Source organism: Rhododendron vialii, chromosome 8a (assembly GCF_030253575.1).
Source record: "Rhododendron vialii isolate Sample 1 chromosome 8a, ASM3025357v1".
Lineage (NCBI taxonomy): Eukaryota > Viridiplantae > Streptophyta > Magnoliopsida > Ericales > Ericaceae > Rhododendron > Rhododendron vialii.
Genome location: NC_080564.1, coordinates 12,582,416 through 12,597,428, shown reverse-complemented (window position 1 = coordinate 12,597,428; position 15,013 = coordinate 12,582,416). Strand labels below are relative to the sequence as shown.

General features: G+C 40.3%; 2 protein-coding genes and 1 non-coding gene across 4 annotated transcripts; 2 read left to right on the top strand and 1 right to left on the bottom strand.

The window, feature by feature from the left end:
• Window positions 1-358: 358 nt before the first annotated feature.
• LOC131336677 (uncharacterized) lies at window positions 359-7,287 on the top strand. Of its 2 annotated transcripts, none has more exons than XM_058372594.1 (4): window positions 359-864; window positions 5,173-5,796; window positions 6,089-6,264; window positions 6,438-7,287. In XM_058372594.1, exons 1-4 carry the CDS (start codon window positions 860-862, stop codon window positions 7,034-7,036), a joined length of 1,404 nt encoding a protein of 467 aa, XP_058228577.1. In that variant the 5' UTR covers window positions 359-859; the 3' UTR covers window positions 7,037-7,287. The 2 variants fall into 2 exon arrangements, with proteins under 2 accessions (XP_058228577.1, XP_058228579.1); XM_058372596.1 differs by lacking the exon at window positions 359-864 and adding an exon at window positions 4,891-5,033.
• Window positions 4,463-4,569, top strand: LOC131299296 (small nucleolar RNA snoR100). The gene has a single exon (XR_009190681.1). It is a non-coding gene; the product is annotated as a small nucleolar RNA snoR100 (small nucleolar RNA).
• Window positions 7,288-9,607: 2,320 nt separating the features above from the next.
• LOC131298564 (beta-amyrin 28-monooxygenase-like) lies at window positions 9,608-11,329 on the bottom strand. Its single transcript, XM_058324045.1, has 4 exons — window positions 10,771-11,329; window positions 10,668-10,700; window positions 9,721-9,908; window positions 9,608-9,625 (listed from the first exon to the last, which is right to left on the bottom strand). Exons 1-4 carry the CDS (start codon window positions 11,327-11,329, stop codon window positions 9,608-9,610), a joined length of 798 nt encoding a protein of 265 aa, XP_058180028.1.
• Between the last annotated feature and the right edge of the window lie 3,684 nt (window positions 11,330-15,013).

The following is a 15,013-nucleotide window of genomic DNA, read 5'->3' as shown; positions in this document are numbered from 1 at the left end:
AATCATCCAAGCCGTTCATTAAATGTAAAACATTTTTTCAAAGGTCCCCTGCAAAAAATAATCTCAATCCGATACCTATGGGTGCTCGATCCAATCATACAACTTTTAATTATCCGAAAATCTGAATGAAAAGTTAGATGGTTGGATGAAGTACCTATAGGTATTGGATTAAGCTTATTTTTTATGGGGACCCTTAAAAAAATATTTTACATTTAATGAACGGATCAGATGATTTGTGTGGGACCCGTGATGGGCCCCACAACAAAATCTGTGCACAATCTGTGCACAGATTGCTGTGTGTAGCACAGTTCTTTTCCAAACCGTTACTCCAATTGGAGAGAGAGAGAGAGAGAGAGAGAGAGAGAGAGAGAGAGATGAATCTTCAGTTGTCTGGTTTTTCCTTTTGTCAGTTTCATATAAAACTCAAGTACGTACTAACCTATCCATGGATCGAGATACATGTGTCTGTCTGATATGATAAAAAACAAAGATGCACATGAATACATGATAGTAACCACTATTCAAACAGTTTAGATTCTTTAGAATATGCTTTTCTCTGAGATTACTTACCGGCGGGTCCTTTTGCGCTACACTAGTACTCTCTCATCATAAACAACAATATCATCGTCAACGGTGTGTATATTGGTGTAATCAATCAGCATGGGAGAAGGAGAAGGAGAAGATCGATATCCCCCATTTTGTAGCTGTTGGAGTTGGACGGAGGACCACTAGCTAGTAGTATTTTGACAGACTAACTGCAACTGGGTCATCGATCAAGGGCCTTAGGACCTCCAGATTTAGTCGTCTTGACCCTCGATCCAATTCTAACCCCCCTCCTTCACCACAACTCAAAACCATCATGAAGTATGCTCTCTCTCTCTCTCTCTCTCTCTCTCTCTGATTTCAGCCTATGCTTATGAATTGTTGCTGTACTGATTCATCTTTTAACCGTCTCTTTTGTTTGGTTGCCCGCGGCCTTTATAGTTTTCTGGGTAGCTATTTATTACTACTGTTTGATTGGTATATGTGGACAAATAATGGGAGTCCTACTGCTGAATTTGTTAGTTACACTTTCTGTTTGGTTGCCCCCACTTTTTTGATTTTTGTTTTATTGAACAGATAAATTCCCTTTCGTATTTCAAACTCCTTATTTATGAACATTATGAATATACAGAGAATACTGGCCAATTTAGGACGGGTCTTTGTGTTCGTGCAACTTCCTTTACTTCATCGGCTTGTTCTCCGTTCATTACTCTCCTTTTGGTTGCTTTGTTTGTTTTAGTAGATGTAGACAAAAGGATAAGGATCGCCTCCATCTAACCAACAACGCAATGTTGGAGTCATGCCTTGTAATAGTTTGGGGGAGGCTAAGAAACATAGATTACACCTGAGAAGCGTGGATACAGATGTGAACGCATATATAGACATACGACGATTCTCAAAATACAAGAACGCGGACATGGAGGAGAACATGATGAGCGATTACAGAAATAAATATGCATACTTTAAGATGTCATTAGGTGCTATTCAACGAACATTATGTTCAAAAATCCTTTAGTTGGCAATTCATAACCTTTAATTTTTTATATGTTATAAGTTAAGCGAGGGTTCTATTATGTTGAGATTGTTTTTAATGGCATAGCTTCTTTACTTTTTGAATATTGTAATTTAACTCGCAACATATATTGTTAAAAATTAAGTCAACCCTGCATTGTTCCCATCTTTGTCCAACTTGAAACAAGCATGTTCCCAGCGTTTTTACATGAATGGGTAAAACTTACGTCGTATAGACACTTGTCGGACAAAATTCAATGACACAGGTGTCAAATGCTTAGAGAGACATGAAGTACGTTGTAAGTTTGAACAACGTAATTTAGACTTAATGGTAGAAACAATATGGATTTACGGCTATTAATATCCTCTTCTTTACACTTCGCACTGGAACTCTTAAAGTCACAACTTTTTAATTTGTTCTTGAAAGAGATTTCTAAAGTTGATACCATGACTTTTTGCTATTTGGAATTGTACAATGCAAGAATTTCTATCTTACTTGCTCAATACAATAAATTGTATGGTGGAATATTTTGTGGTTTTTCCATGTACAGTGGTTGAGCTAATTCAAAAATGGTTCGCAGCTGGAGGGGGTTGATGAAGACAGAAGCTCTGAATTTTGATCTTCCTTTCCTTGATATGGCTTATTGGAGAGAGCAAAATAGTAGATAGTTTGATGTGGCGGAGAGGCCTATGTTTAGGCTTACCGCTTAAGAGTCTTTTGACTCTTTTCGTTTCTAGTTTTTTTTGTTTTTTATAGGAAATTTCCCTTCCTTTCTAGTTTGCATAGTTGGGAGTGGATGGTATGAAATCCTACCCTTGACAAATTCCTTAATATGATAGATATTTTTCAAGGATGGAGTATAGTGGAGCACTAGAGTGCACGGTTTTCCTACATTGGTTTAGGCAACCTTTTTGTTCTTGGTTTTCTTTTGTACATGGGTGGCATCCTCTTGATGTCTTATCTATAAAAATTATTGATGAGCATTAAACAAGATGAGATAAATTGTAGATGTCTTGTAATGTCATGTAAAACTGAGGAAACAATTGTTCACAGCAAAATTATTTTTGTTTATTGTTGTGTTCCCGTCTAATTGTGTGGTGACGGTCTTGAATTTTGGTGTCAGCGTGTGGATGTTGCACCATATTCATGTCTTGTGTTCTTGTCCATTTTCTCTCTCTTTCTTATGGGTAGCAGGTGGGTGGGTTAAGTAAACATCAGTAACATATTTACAGTACACATAGTAGATGAATATGAGAACTTCTCATGCACCATCTGTCTTGTGAGACACAGCTGCTAGAAAAATGCCATTTCATCTGTAGCTTTTAGTTGTTCTCTTGTCCCTCGATGGGGATTTGCAGCAAAATTGATAATGAATGTCTTCCACGCCCACACATTTTATTAGATGAAATGAAGTGGCAGGGCTGCTTTCACATTGCCTTTTATTTTTGTTATCATTTTCTCTTTCAAAGGCCATATCTGATTCCCAATCATAGACCAAATTTGAAAGAGAATTTTTCCATAAGATCTATGACTATGCTTGGTTAGGAGTCTTGCTAGAATAGTGTGATTGTTTGTAATGAAATTTTGTTCCACAACTCCTATTCCTGCCACCCAAATGAAGCCTATTGAACATGTCTAATGTTAGAACCAGGTGTCCTCATTCTGTAATAGTTGTAGTTTCCAGTTCTCATAGACATTTCAAGATTATTTTTCTTTATTTGCTGCACATCCAGGTAATTACAAACTCCCATCCGAACGTTGCTCTGATTTAGTGCTAAGTGTTCTTTTACCTACCATGTCGTGCCGTTAGTCCTTGACACTTCATCATAGCATTAAGGAAAGTTTGGTTACCTTGCTTGTTTGCTTCAAAAGAAGCAATCAGGCACGCCCCAATTGCTTATTAAAATAAACGAACCTCGACAATGAAGAATAATGAATTTGTAACCAAACAAGTTTGCTTATTATTGGACTTACTTATGGCGCTTACTAGTTCTTTGTGAGTTACCAAATGGGCCCTAAGTGGCCTGATTTGATTGGTGAAGGCTTTATGAATCTTAAAGCTCCTCTGACCAAACCTGGTTTTATTTATGCATCAGGTCTCTTGGGCTCTTCCTGTAGTTCATTGAATCATGCAAGAATAATGTAGTGGAGTTAGTTCTTCCTAGTTTGAACATAACTTCTATTGAGAATATTTTTAACGATTAGTCTTAATCCTAATCTTTTGCTTGATCCTTCCAAGAAGTGTGGTTCTCGTACTTTGATGTTTTACTACGCCAAAACAGGTGCCGAATGGAGAGGCATATGGAGAATTTGTCCATCAGAATATTTCTATGGCTCTTGTTTTGTGTGATTGAACAAAGCATGAAAGTCATAAATAATGCTAGTATGCATGCTTTATGTTAGAAAATGCTAGTAATGATGAGGGTTGGATAGCAGCTGATATACAGATGTTAAGATGGACGAGCTGTAACCATGTGGAGAATGTTTACTATGTTGGCTTGCTAATTTGCATTGAAAACCAGCTGCTACTCGTTTTCTTTGCTATTTTTTTCCTGATTGGCAGCACAAAATGTTGGAATCACTACTTTGAGAAGCATTTTCTCTTGCAGCTACTACTCATGGAGCATAGATTTCTGATGCGTGGTTAAGTTAATGCCATTCTGTGGTTTGAAATCTTTTTTTGGACCATGTTTGAAAGCATCAAGTAGAATACCACTACATCTCAAATTAGGAAAATTATGAGTAGATAATGGATATTGGTTTCTCAAATAAATGATAAACACTTCCCAAGAGCCTGGGTATCAAATCTGATAAGTCCCTCCAAGGGCTCCCTTGTGCATTCTGTTACCCAATATTTCTTGTTGGTAGATAGGGTTAATTGCTGTGCTTTCCGATGCTCCGAACTAGGAATGAAGGAAGCATGGTAATGTGCACAAAAATTGATTTGGGTCTCTAGGCATGCCCTCTCTGATGCCTTTCGCTTTGATTTGGCGGCATGGTTCTGGAGCAAAATGTCCCTTTAGCTCCTCGGTTCTTGGAGGTATAGGGAGGCCACTGTTTCAGTGGTATTTTGAGAGCAGCTAGTTTATGAATGTATTGCCAAAGGTTAGGTTTGTCTCCAATCCTCCACCGCCCATACCCTCAATGGTTGGGGACTAGATGTGTTCTGTTATTGTTGTTGTTGTAGATAAGGTTAATTTTAGCTTCATTTTCCTTACAAGAATAAGAATTGGAAGCAACTTAGAGCATCTCTGGTTTATTGCCATCTTGCAAGTTTAGTCATTCTTTGCTTACTATAGTGTCAAAAGGCTAAAAAATGGCATTCATTTTGGCAGAACCATTTTATGATGTGGCAAGTTTTCCAAAGCCAAACTTGATGCCAAATTTGGCTCACGAAATGGATTTGACAAATCTTGACATTGAATTGGTCAACTAATGGAGCTGCACTTTTGCTCATTTCTGCCAAATTTTGGAAATGGTAGGGATTTTGTCCAACTAGTCGAGATGGTCTTCGATGTACAGTCATCGCTTCGATAATTTAGTTGCTCTGTCAGAATAAAGTAACCTTTTGCACTTGCACTTATCTCTGATTGTATTTTTTCCCCTACCTTTTACAGAACAAGAAAACTTTTTGGGATTTCTCTCTCTTTACTTATCATCAACATGGCCGCTATAATGGAGCGTGCAGATGAAAACCTCCTCCCATCTGTCTACAAAGAAGTCAGTGAAGCTTTCAGTGCTGGGCCATCTGATCTGGGGTATCTGACATTTACAAGGAACTTTGTGCAGGGACTGGCATCACCCTTGGCAGGTATATTAGTAATCAGCTATGACCGACCTACAGTTCTTGCAATGGGTACCCTGTGCTGGGCCTTATCAACAGCTGCAGTGGGCGCAAGCCAGCATCTTATGCAAGTAGCATTCTGGAGAGCAGTAAATGGGTTTGGACTGGCTATAGTGATTCCAGCACTTCAGTCATTCATTGCTGATAGCTATTTGGATGGTGTGAGGGGGGCTGGATTTGGGTTTTTGAATCTTGTCGGGACTGTGGGTGGAATTGGAGGTGGCGTTCTCGCTACAGTTATGGCTGGTCATGAGTTTTGGGGGCTGCCTGGCTGGCGTGTTGCCTTCATTATGATGGCTACTCTGAGTTCCCTTATTGGGTTCCTTGTATTTCTGTTTGTGGTTGATCCAAGACGAAGAGTTACCCTTGATCACGATGGTGCTGATTTTTCTGATAGGTAATATGAAGGGTCTGTTTGGCAGTTTTTCTGTTTCTGAGGATCACAAGAAACTTATTTAAGGAAGTAATTCTGGAAAATTTTCTGAAAACAACCCAGTGACCCACTTTCATGACATACATAAAGATGTTTCTTTAATCTTCATGAACTGTTTTTTTCGAGACTAAAACCGAAGATACCACAAAGGTCAAACTTTGTGGTTGTGAAAAGCATAAAGGAGGTACCGCAAAAGTCTTTCCAGTTTCAATTAATTTCTTTCCGTTAGTAGTGCCTCAGTTGTTTGCTCTTGCAGGGAAGAGTTAGTAGATAAGAGCACTGTCAATGCAGCATCAATTTGGCGGGAGTCGTGGACAGCTACAAAAGCAGTTGTGAAAGTGCCGACATTTCGGATTATTGTTATGCAGGGCCTTGTGGGTTCACTACCATGGACAGCCATGGTGTTCTTCACATTGTGGTTTGAACTAATTGGTAAGCATTTAGCCGAATTTCGGCAAATTGTTTCCTTAGTCAGTCTGCAGTGCAAAATAGCTGGAATTGGAAATCAGTTCCTTTGCGAATATGCTAATTCAAACACTTCGAAAAGGGAGAAATCTACAAAAGCATGTCTGATGCATGACTTCGAGTTGGTTCTTTATTTCCAGGTTTTGATCATAACAGTGCAGCTGCACTACTCAGTCTTTTTGCCGCCGGATGTGCAATTGGATCCCTCGTCGGTGGAATAATAGCAGACCGAATGTCACAAATCTACCCTCACTACGGTCGAATCATTTGTGCGCAGTTTAGTTCTTTCATGGGCATCCCTTTCTCATGGTTCCTTCTTAAAGGGATCCCCCAGTCAGTCAGCAGCTATTATACCTATGCTGTCACCCTTTTCCTCATGGGTCTCACCATCAGCTGGAATGCCACTGCTGCAAATGGCCCCATGTTTGCTGAGGTGGTACCCCCGAAACACCGGACCATGATTTATGCATTTGATCGCGCTTTTGAAGTTTCCTTCTCTTCTTTTGCCGCCCCCGTTGTTGGTATCCTTGCAGAGAAGATATATGGATACGATTCGAAATCAGTCGATCCAATTTTGGGTTCTCCGAGGGAAGCCTTTGCATTGTCGAGAGGGCTTTTCTCGATGATGGCAGTTCCGTTCGGTTTGTGTTGCTTGTTTTACACGCCTTTGTATCGTTTTTTCAGGAGAGACCGCGACAATGCTAGAATGGGCAGTTTGAAGGAAGAAGCGATGATTTGAACAGCTGTATTGGGGTTTCAGCGTATTGATTTATGGAGAAGTTTTTCTTCAATCATGTCTTGGAGACATCACGTATCGAGATTTGTTTTCTTAAAAGGTGAGTCATACTGTGTATTGGCTAGCCTTTGGGCCATTTTTTTGCGGAGCGATCCGCTTTGCATCTCCGCAAGGGATGTTTTATAACGGGAGACCTGCATTGTAGGGAAGAAACTAACTTCTTCACTCATTCTATTCTCAGTGATGTTCTGTAAGCTTACCCTGTCATTTATGCGTTATTTTGAGAGCTGCTGGCTCGGACAGTGAGGAAGCAGGAGCAGGCCCCGTGTAGTTAGATGGAAAAGATGAGAAACTGTGGGAAGATCAATCTTTTTTGTAACTTTCAAAGGTGTTCAGTTATCAAGAAAGTTATGAAATCGCAACTTTTATTTTTTCAAGTGGTAAACATTTTCCTCCAAAATAGATACTTCAAAGAAACAAAAGGAAATTTTCTTTTACAGCGAAATTCTATGTCAAGAGAACACACGCAAGAAAATAAGATGAAAGCATAAAGGAGAGGAGCCGACAAAGGGGTTACCTAAAGAAGATGGAAAATAGTAACAGCGCATCGAGCAATTAAATGAACCCATGTACTCCTTTCGTTCCAAACTAGAAATAATTTTGGCGAAGAAATTATTATTGGTCTAATACGAAAGTTTAATTTTCACATCAAAAATAAAATACTCCTGGTGGTTGTGATAAAATATAACTACAAATAACAAGTGTGAGGGTATCGTGAACAACTTTCATTCATATATGCATGCCTTCAAAACCAGTAGAGAATTTATAGGCCCTTCTATCATTGTTTTTCATTGTTTGGAATAAGTGATCTGGCATAGGTGATAGGTCCAGTTAGTGATACTTTTAGTCAGAGAGAGTGATTATTCGGAGGACTGCTACTTGGTGTTTTAGGACCCTTTCCCAGTATAGGAGTATATTGGAGTAAGAGTCACGTACTTTGTGGGTAGAGCTCACGCCAATGGTGAGACGTCTCTGAGAAGGAATGACGGTTCTCTGTGAGCGCTCAGTAATTTTTTTGTTTTAGTCCCCCATACTTCATTTGCAACATTCCACAAGTGCATCGGTGTTTGTCGTACAAATGCAAACCTTTTGGTTCTTTTGAGTCAGTTACTAAGTGAATATCCATTCGATTTGTACCCAGCAAACCCATTGTTGACACGTATATATAATTGCATCAGATCACATATTTCCAAAATCAACCTTGTCGACCGCTCTATTAGCCAAAGAGTTCTGACGACTAAAAGGTCTCTATTCGAATAAAGGAATGGCCGACGATTTTATTACTTTTTCTCTTTCTCCAGCTCCTAACTGTGTCACTTTGAGGGAATTAAGCTTTGACCTTAAATTCCATGGTTTAATCACCAGCTTGAAAAAAAGCTTAAAACCTCGCTGATAATGCACGGGTTCTAATCAAACTCAACACATGCATATTCCTATATAGTGAGAATTATCATGTTGAGCCAAAATCAATAATTACCTAGTACCTGAATATCGTATCGTAACACTAGCAAGGAAGGTGCATTTTTTCCAATTTCAAATTGTAATTAGCACATTTCAAGAAGAGTACATGCAGAAAACAAAAACGGAGTCAAATGGACATGCCAATTCAGGGGTTGTGATGGTGAAGATGAACCGGAAGTCCTTGAGTTGGCCTTGGGAGAGGATCATTGACAACTTTTTCATGAGGATTTATCTTCTCCCATCTGAAATTTGTCACCACATTATGTCTGAAAACAAGTATCCTTAGCCTTGCATACTCTTTAATTCCCAGGACACATTTGAGGTCCCCATCCAAAAGGAACAAACGTATATGGAGGCAGTCCATTTCCCTCAAATCTTGATGGGTCAAATTTCTCCGGGTCTTTGTGTAGAATGGGACATCCTGTTGGGGTGCTAGGTTAGATTTTGAAGTAATTTGGACAAAAGATTGGGATTTATAAAGAAAGGATGGGTGGGAGGTGCTATAAGGTGCACTTCTACCAACCTCCAATTCTCTAGAATTGTCTAGGGGCGCTACTATTCGCAGCCCTTTATTTTCTCCCGTAGCCCATTACATTTCGGTAAATGGTTGTTGAAAATCATAAATAGCATTTCGGTAAATTGCTGTTGAAAACAAGATTATATTTCGGTAACTACATGTCGAAAATATGTTTAACTTTCGGTAAACAACTGCCGAACATGCATTTTCGGTAAACATCTGTTGAAAAAAATATTATATTTCGGTAATTGGATGCTGAAAATATATCTCAATTTCGGTAACTAACTGTCGAGTATAATTGAAAATTTTTAACGCGTTATGGGAGTAAATAGAGGGCTGCGAATAGCAGCGCCCTTGTCTAGAGATAAGCACATGTGCTTTAATTACAAGAATCTCCTATCTTCTAGAATTATCTAATTTTACCCATGTGCATAAATATAAATATCTTTTAGTGTAATTATTACTTCTACACACTTCTAATTATTTTTAACTTAGATATTTAAATAATTATTCTAGAAGATTACAAATTATTTTTTCTAGCACATCCAGGGTAACTGTGAACAACAGGACAAGTCAACATCAATACTTGTTTATTTTCAATCCAAACATCCAGAGATTTTATAGAGAAAAATTGTAGTTAATGGCTTACTTTCAATCCCTTCGGAATCTTGTACCCTGAGTAGGTGAACTCGATAATAGCCTTTCTGAATGTACCAAAAGATGGTGGTCTCCGCCTAAGCACTTCGTTTGCAACATTCCATGAGTACCTCATCTTACTTATGTCCTCCCAATTAAGCAACACTTTCGCTTCTTTTGATATTGCTATCTCAAGTTGCTCTTTTTCCCCAAACAATCAAATCAAGAAATACAAACACCAAGATTCGCTAGGCAGACGTACTGATATCAAAGCTGTAAAATCCATAAGCTTAAGTTCGTATATTGGATTTGTGGAGGGAGACTAATGGGGATAAAACACAAAGGAGAAATGAATTGATGCACATACAGGTTTTTGATGTAGAACACGTGAAGGCCCAATTTCATGATCAATTGGACTGGTCGAAGCTTCGAAAGCCCAAACGTTGTTTAATTGCAAATTACCCAATTTGGCAACTTTCGGATGAGCTCGGATCGGGCCCAAACTTGATGGTTGACTTATTTTCGCGATGCTGTCAATAAACATTAACCCTAGTTGATGATCAATGGTGTTTTTGGGCCTAATTCCTTCGATTAGGCCTCAAATTGGACGTTTTTGCCGTTTTAAGAAATATTTGTTTCGTTAATAGCTTTTAGCGTATAATTCCGTAGAAGTTGATTCTTTTTGGAAAAGTCATGTTTTTCTTTCCTTTTTCCAATTTTATTATTTTCCCCAAATTTTGGGAATTTTCATTTTTGAGTTAGGTTTTTGCTAAGCCTTTTTCCTATAAAAGGGGTTGTAACCTAATGTTTAAGCAGCTTTTTATCAATAATATTTAGACTTTGTCCTTTTCTCTTGAGGATTCAAGAATTGCTCGTGGCTATGAGTACCTATCATTCGTTTAATTAGTACGCAACTAATCTTTTTGTTATTTCCGCTGTGTCAATTTTGGTCCAATTAACCTCTAAGCACCTCATTGTAAACATGAGGAATCTCTGCCAAATACATCATAATGAAAGTCATCGCAGCATTGAGAGTGTAAGTACCACCATGAAGCAAACCAACCATTCTCATCACTGGCCATGAGCATTTGGGACAATACATCCTGTGTTGGAGACACTCTTTTCTCTGAAAGATCTATTTTCCTCTGCGTGATTACTCCTGTAAGCTCTTTCCTCACTGCCTGAGATGCTTTTATGGAAGAGTGGAAAGCTGTCCCTAGAAAAGTAATAGGCAGTGACATGGTCCCTTCCACCACATCCCCAATCTGCTTCCCGAGTTTTTCAAACTTTTTGGGATCCTCAATGCTTAAAAGCAATCGGCACGCCATTGCGATTGTGTACCTTGGGGCAACATCCGAAACCTTTACTACTTCTTTCCCATTCCAGTATGTTTCTAAATGCTGCTTAATTACTGAGTCCATAATAGCAATGTACTTGTGAAGAGCATCTGCTTTGAGAAACGGAACAAGAATTTTGCGTACTTTTATCGCCGACTCATGCATAGACTCATCCTTTGGTTTAGGAAATACTTTGCTAATGGCACTTGGAAACCAAACTTGGACTACCTTGCCCTCATTGGAGAACAAGAATTCATTGCCCTCAGCACCGCATAAGATTACCATGGGTTCTCCCAGCAATGACATGCAAAAGACTTTAGAGGAGTATTTGGTAATCCACAGGTAGCTAGATTATGTGCTCAAACATATAGTTAAAAAATCTATGTATAGCCCAGTGAATCCATGTTGGAAAAACGTCTGCTGCAAACACTGAACTGTTGGCGAAACCACCACAAATGCTGTAATACACTTCGAGTCACGACTATGTTGCTTTCCTAAAGACAGTATTTGCCCCCACTAGACGGTATGCAAAGAGTTACATCAAATCTGCCTTCAAGATAAATTGAAGCCTGAACTCGAAGTTCTTCCGTTTGCGTTTGCACTAAAGAAATGGACAGAATACCTGCTGACGAATATAAGAACCGAAAACCACTAAATTCTATTTTCTGCAGCAAAACAGAATGCAGAATGAATGCTAGAAAATATAGAGAGATGTAGGAGAAATTCGGCATATGTGAGTATCCAGATTTTGTCAAGTAGTGGTCTATTTATAGGCCACTACGCACCCATTGTGAATGGGTATGCACTCGATCTTGCCTGACCATTGGATAAGATCCTACGATCATGATCGACCAGTCACACCCAGTCACACCGAACTGGTTTACTGTTTCATTCACACCCAATCGGATTTGATTCAATCCGTTGGATCGTGCCCATTCGCGGCCGATGGTTGTGATCGCACCTCCATGAACAAGTGCATCTGTAGGCTCGAGTTGTACCCGATCGAAACCGCTCCATGTGACTCACTTGTCACGCATGCGACACGCGGCATACACGTCAGTGCCACCTTACTGCCAACTCGCAATAAGAACTGATGTACTGTTTCATTCACACCCATTCGGATTTGATCCAATTCGTTGGATCGTGCCCATTCGCGGCTGATGACTGTGATCGCACCTCCACGAACCAGTGCACCTGTAGGCTCGAGTTGCACCCGATCGAAACCGCTCTGTGTGACTCACCTGCCACGCGTGTGACACGCGGCATCCACGTCAGCGCCACCTTACTGCCAACTCACAATAAGAAATGGCACCTACAAAGCTCTGACGTGCAAAGTGCAAACTGCGCCGCTAAGCGCCACAATGCACCACAGCCCACGCCACATAGCCCATGCCGCGCGCGTGTGAGTGTGTATTGGTGCGAAGAACCGGCTTCGCCAGTATGGTGCGAAGAACCATAGAGTTGCACCACACTAGATCATTATTTAATCATATTAGGAATGTTCCCTAATATATACCACTCCAACATCTCTCAACTAACTAATGTGGGACAAAACTCACAAAGAGGAAAACAAGTAGTTCAAGGAAACAAGGAAATTTACAAAACAAAAATGACTACTCTTTTATTTTGAAAATCTTTAACAATCCCCCACCATTTTCGAAATGCAGATGAAATATTCTTAGTTCTTATTACAAGGTTTATGTATACATAAATAGTGTCTTGCGACTTAACCTATTCATTTAGTGAAAACATATCAAAGCTGGTTAGGGCAGCATAATAGACGTGTCTTTGAACTAGTTGTCCTCTGTTGACCAACCGGACGTGTCTCACATATAATCCTCCAAATAATGCAAAAATCTCAATCGGTTGACCCGTGAACTGACTTTGGGTCTTTTATCTTGAATTGTGAATGGGTACGCACCCGATCTAGCCTGACCATTGGATCAGATCCTAAGGTCTTGATCGACCAGTCACACCGAACTGGTGTAATGTTTCATTCACACCCAATCGGATTTGATCCAATCCGTTGGATCGTGCCCATTCGCGGCCGATGGTTGTGATTGCACCTCCATGAACTAGTGCACCTATAGGCTCAAGTTGCACCTGATCGAAACCGTTCCATGTGACTCACCTGCCACGCGTGTGACACACGACATCCACGTCAGTACCACCTTACTGCCAACTCGCAATAAGAACTGATGTACTGTTTCATTCACACCCAATCAGATTTGATCCAATTCGTTGGATCGTGCCTATTCGCGGCCGATGGCTGTGATCGCACCTCCACGAACCAGTGCACCTGTAGGCTTGAGTTGCACCCGATCGAAACCGCTCCGTGTGACTCACCTGCCACGCGTGTGACACGTGGCATTCACGTTAGCGCCACCTTATTGCCAACTCGCAATATGAAATGGCGGCTACAAAGCGCTGACGTGCTAAGTGCAAAGTGCGCCGTTAAAGTGCTACAATGCACCACAGCTCACGCCACATAGCCCACGCCGCGCGCGCGTGTGAGTGTGTACTGGTGCGAAGCACCATAGAGCTGCACCACACTAGATCATTATTTAATCATATTAGGAATGTTCCCTAATATATATCACTCCAACATATCTCAACTAACCAATACGGGACAAAACTCACAAAGTGGAAAACAAGCATTCCAAGGAAACAAGGAAATTTACAAAACCAAAACGACTACTCTTTTATTTTGAAAATCTCTAACAATCTCTCACCATTTTCGAAATACATATGAAATATTCTCTGTTCTTATTACAAGGTTTATGCATACGTAAATAGTGTCTTGCGACTTAACGTATTCACTTAGTGAAAACATATCAAAGCTGGTCAGGGCAGCATAGTAGACGTGTCTTTGAACTAGTTGTTCTCTGCCGACCAACCGGATGTGTCTCACACATAATCCTCCAAATAATGCAAAAATCTCAATCGGTTGACCCGTGAACTGACTTTGGGTCTTTTATCTTGAATTGTGAATGGGTACGCACCCGATCTAGCCTAACCATTGGATCAGATCCTAAGGTCTTGATCGACCAGTCACACCGAATTCATTCACACCCAATTGGATTTGATCCAATCCATTGGATCATGCCCATTCGTGGCCGATGGCTGTGATCGCACCTCCATGAACCAGTGCACCTATAGGCTCGAGTTGCACCCGATCGGAACCGCTCCGTGTGACTCACTTGCCAAGCTTGTGACATGCGGCATCCACGTCAATGCCACCTTACTGCCAACTCGCAATAAGAATTGATGTACTGTTTCATTCACACCCAATCGGATTTGATCAATCCGTTGGATCTTGCCCATTCGCGGCCGATGGCTATGATCGCACCTCCACGAACCAGTGCACCTGTAGGCTCGAGTTGCATCTGATCGAAACCGCTCTGTGTGACTCACCTGCCACGCGTGTGACACGCGGCATCCATATCAGTGCCACCTTACTGCCAATTCGCAATAAGAAATGGCGCCTACAAAGCGCTGACGTGCTAAGTGCAAAGTGCATCATTAAAGCGCGACAATGCACCACAACCCACGCCACATAGTCCACGCTACGCGCGCGTGAGTGTGTACTGGTTCGAAGCACTGGCAGAGCCGGTATAGTGCAAAGCACCATAGAGCTGCATCACACTAGATCATTATTTAATCATATTAGAGCATCCACATTGTAATAAACAAATTGGTATGGATAAGCAAATTTAACAATAATGCTAAAAAAATACCTCACATTGTAATAAACAAAGTTACAAGTCTTTTAGCAAATAACTAAATTCTACCAATTCTATAACCAAACTTAACAACTTTTACCAATAACTAAAACTCAATAATCAAACCCAATAACCAAATTCAAAACTAAAAAACTAAAAAACACCCCACATTAGAATCGTCTCATTGAGAAGAATAATTTGGTGTGGTCGGGTGCGTGATTAGAACTCGTTTGTAATTGGACATAGG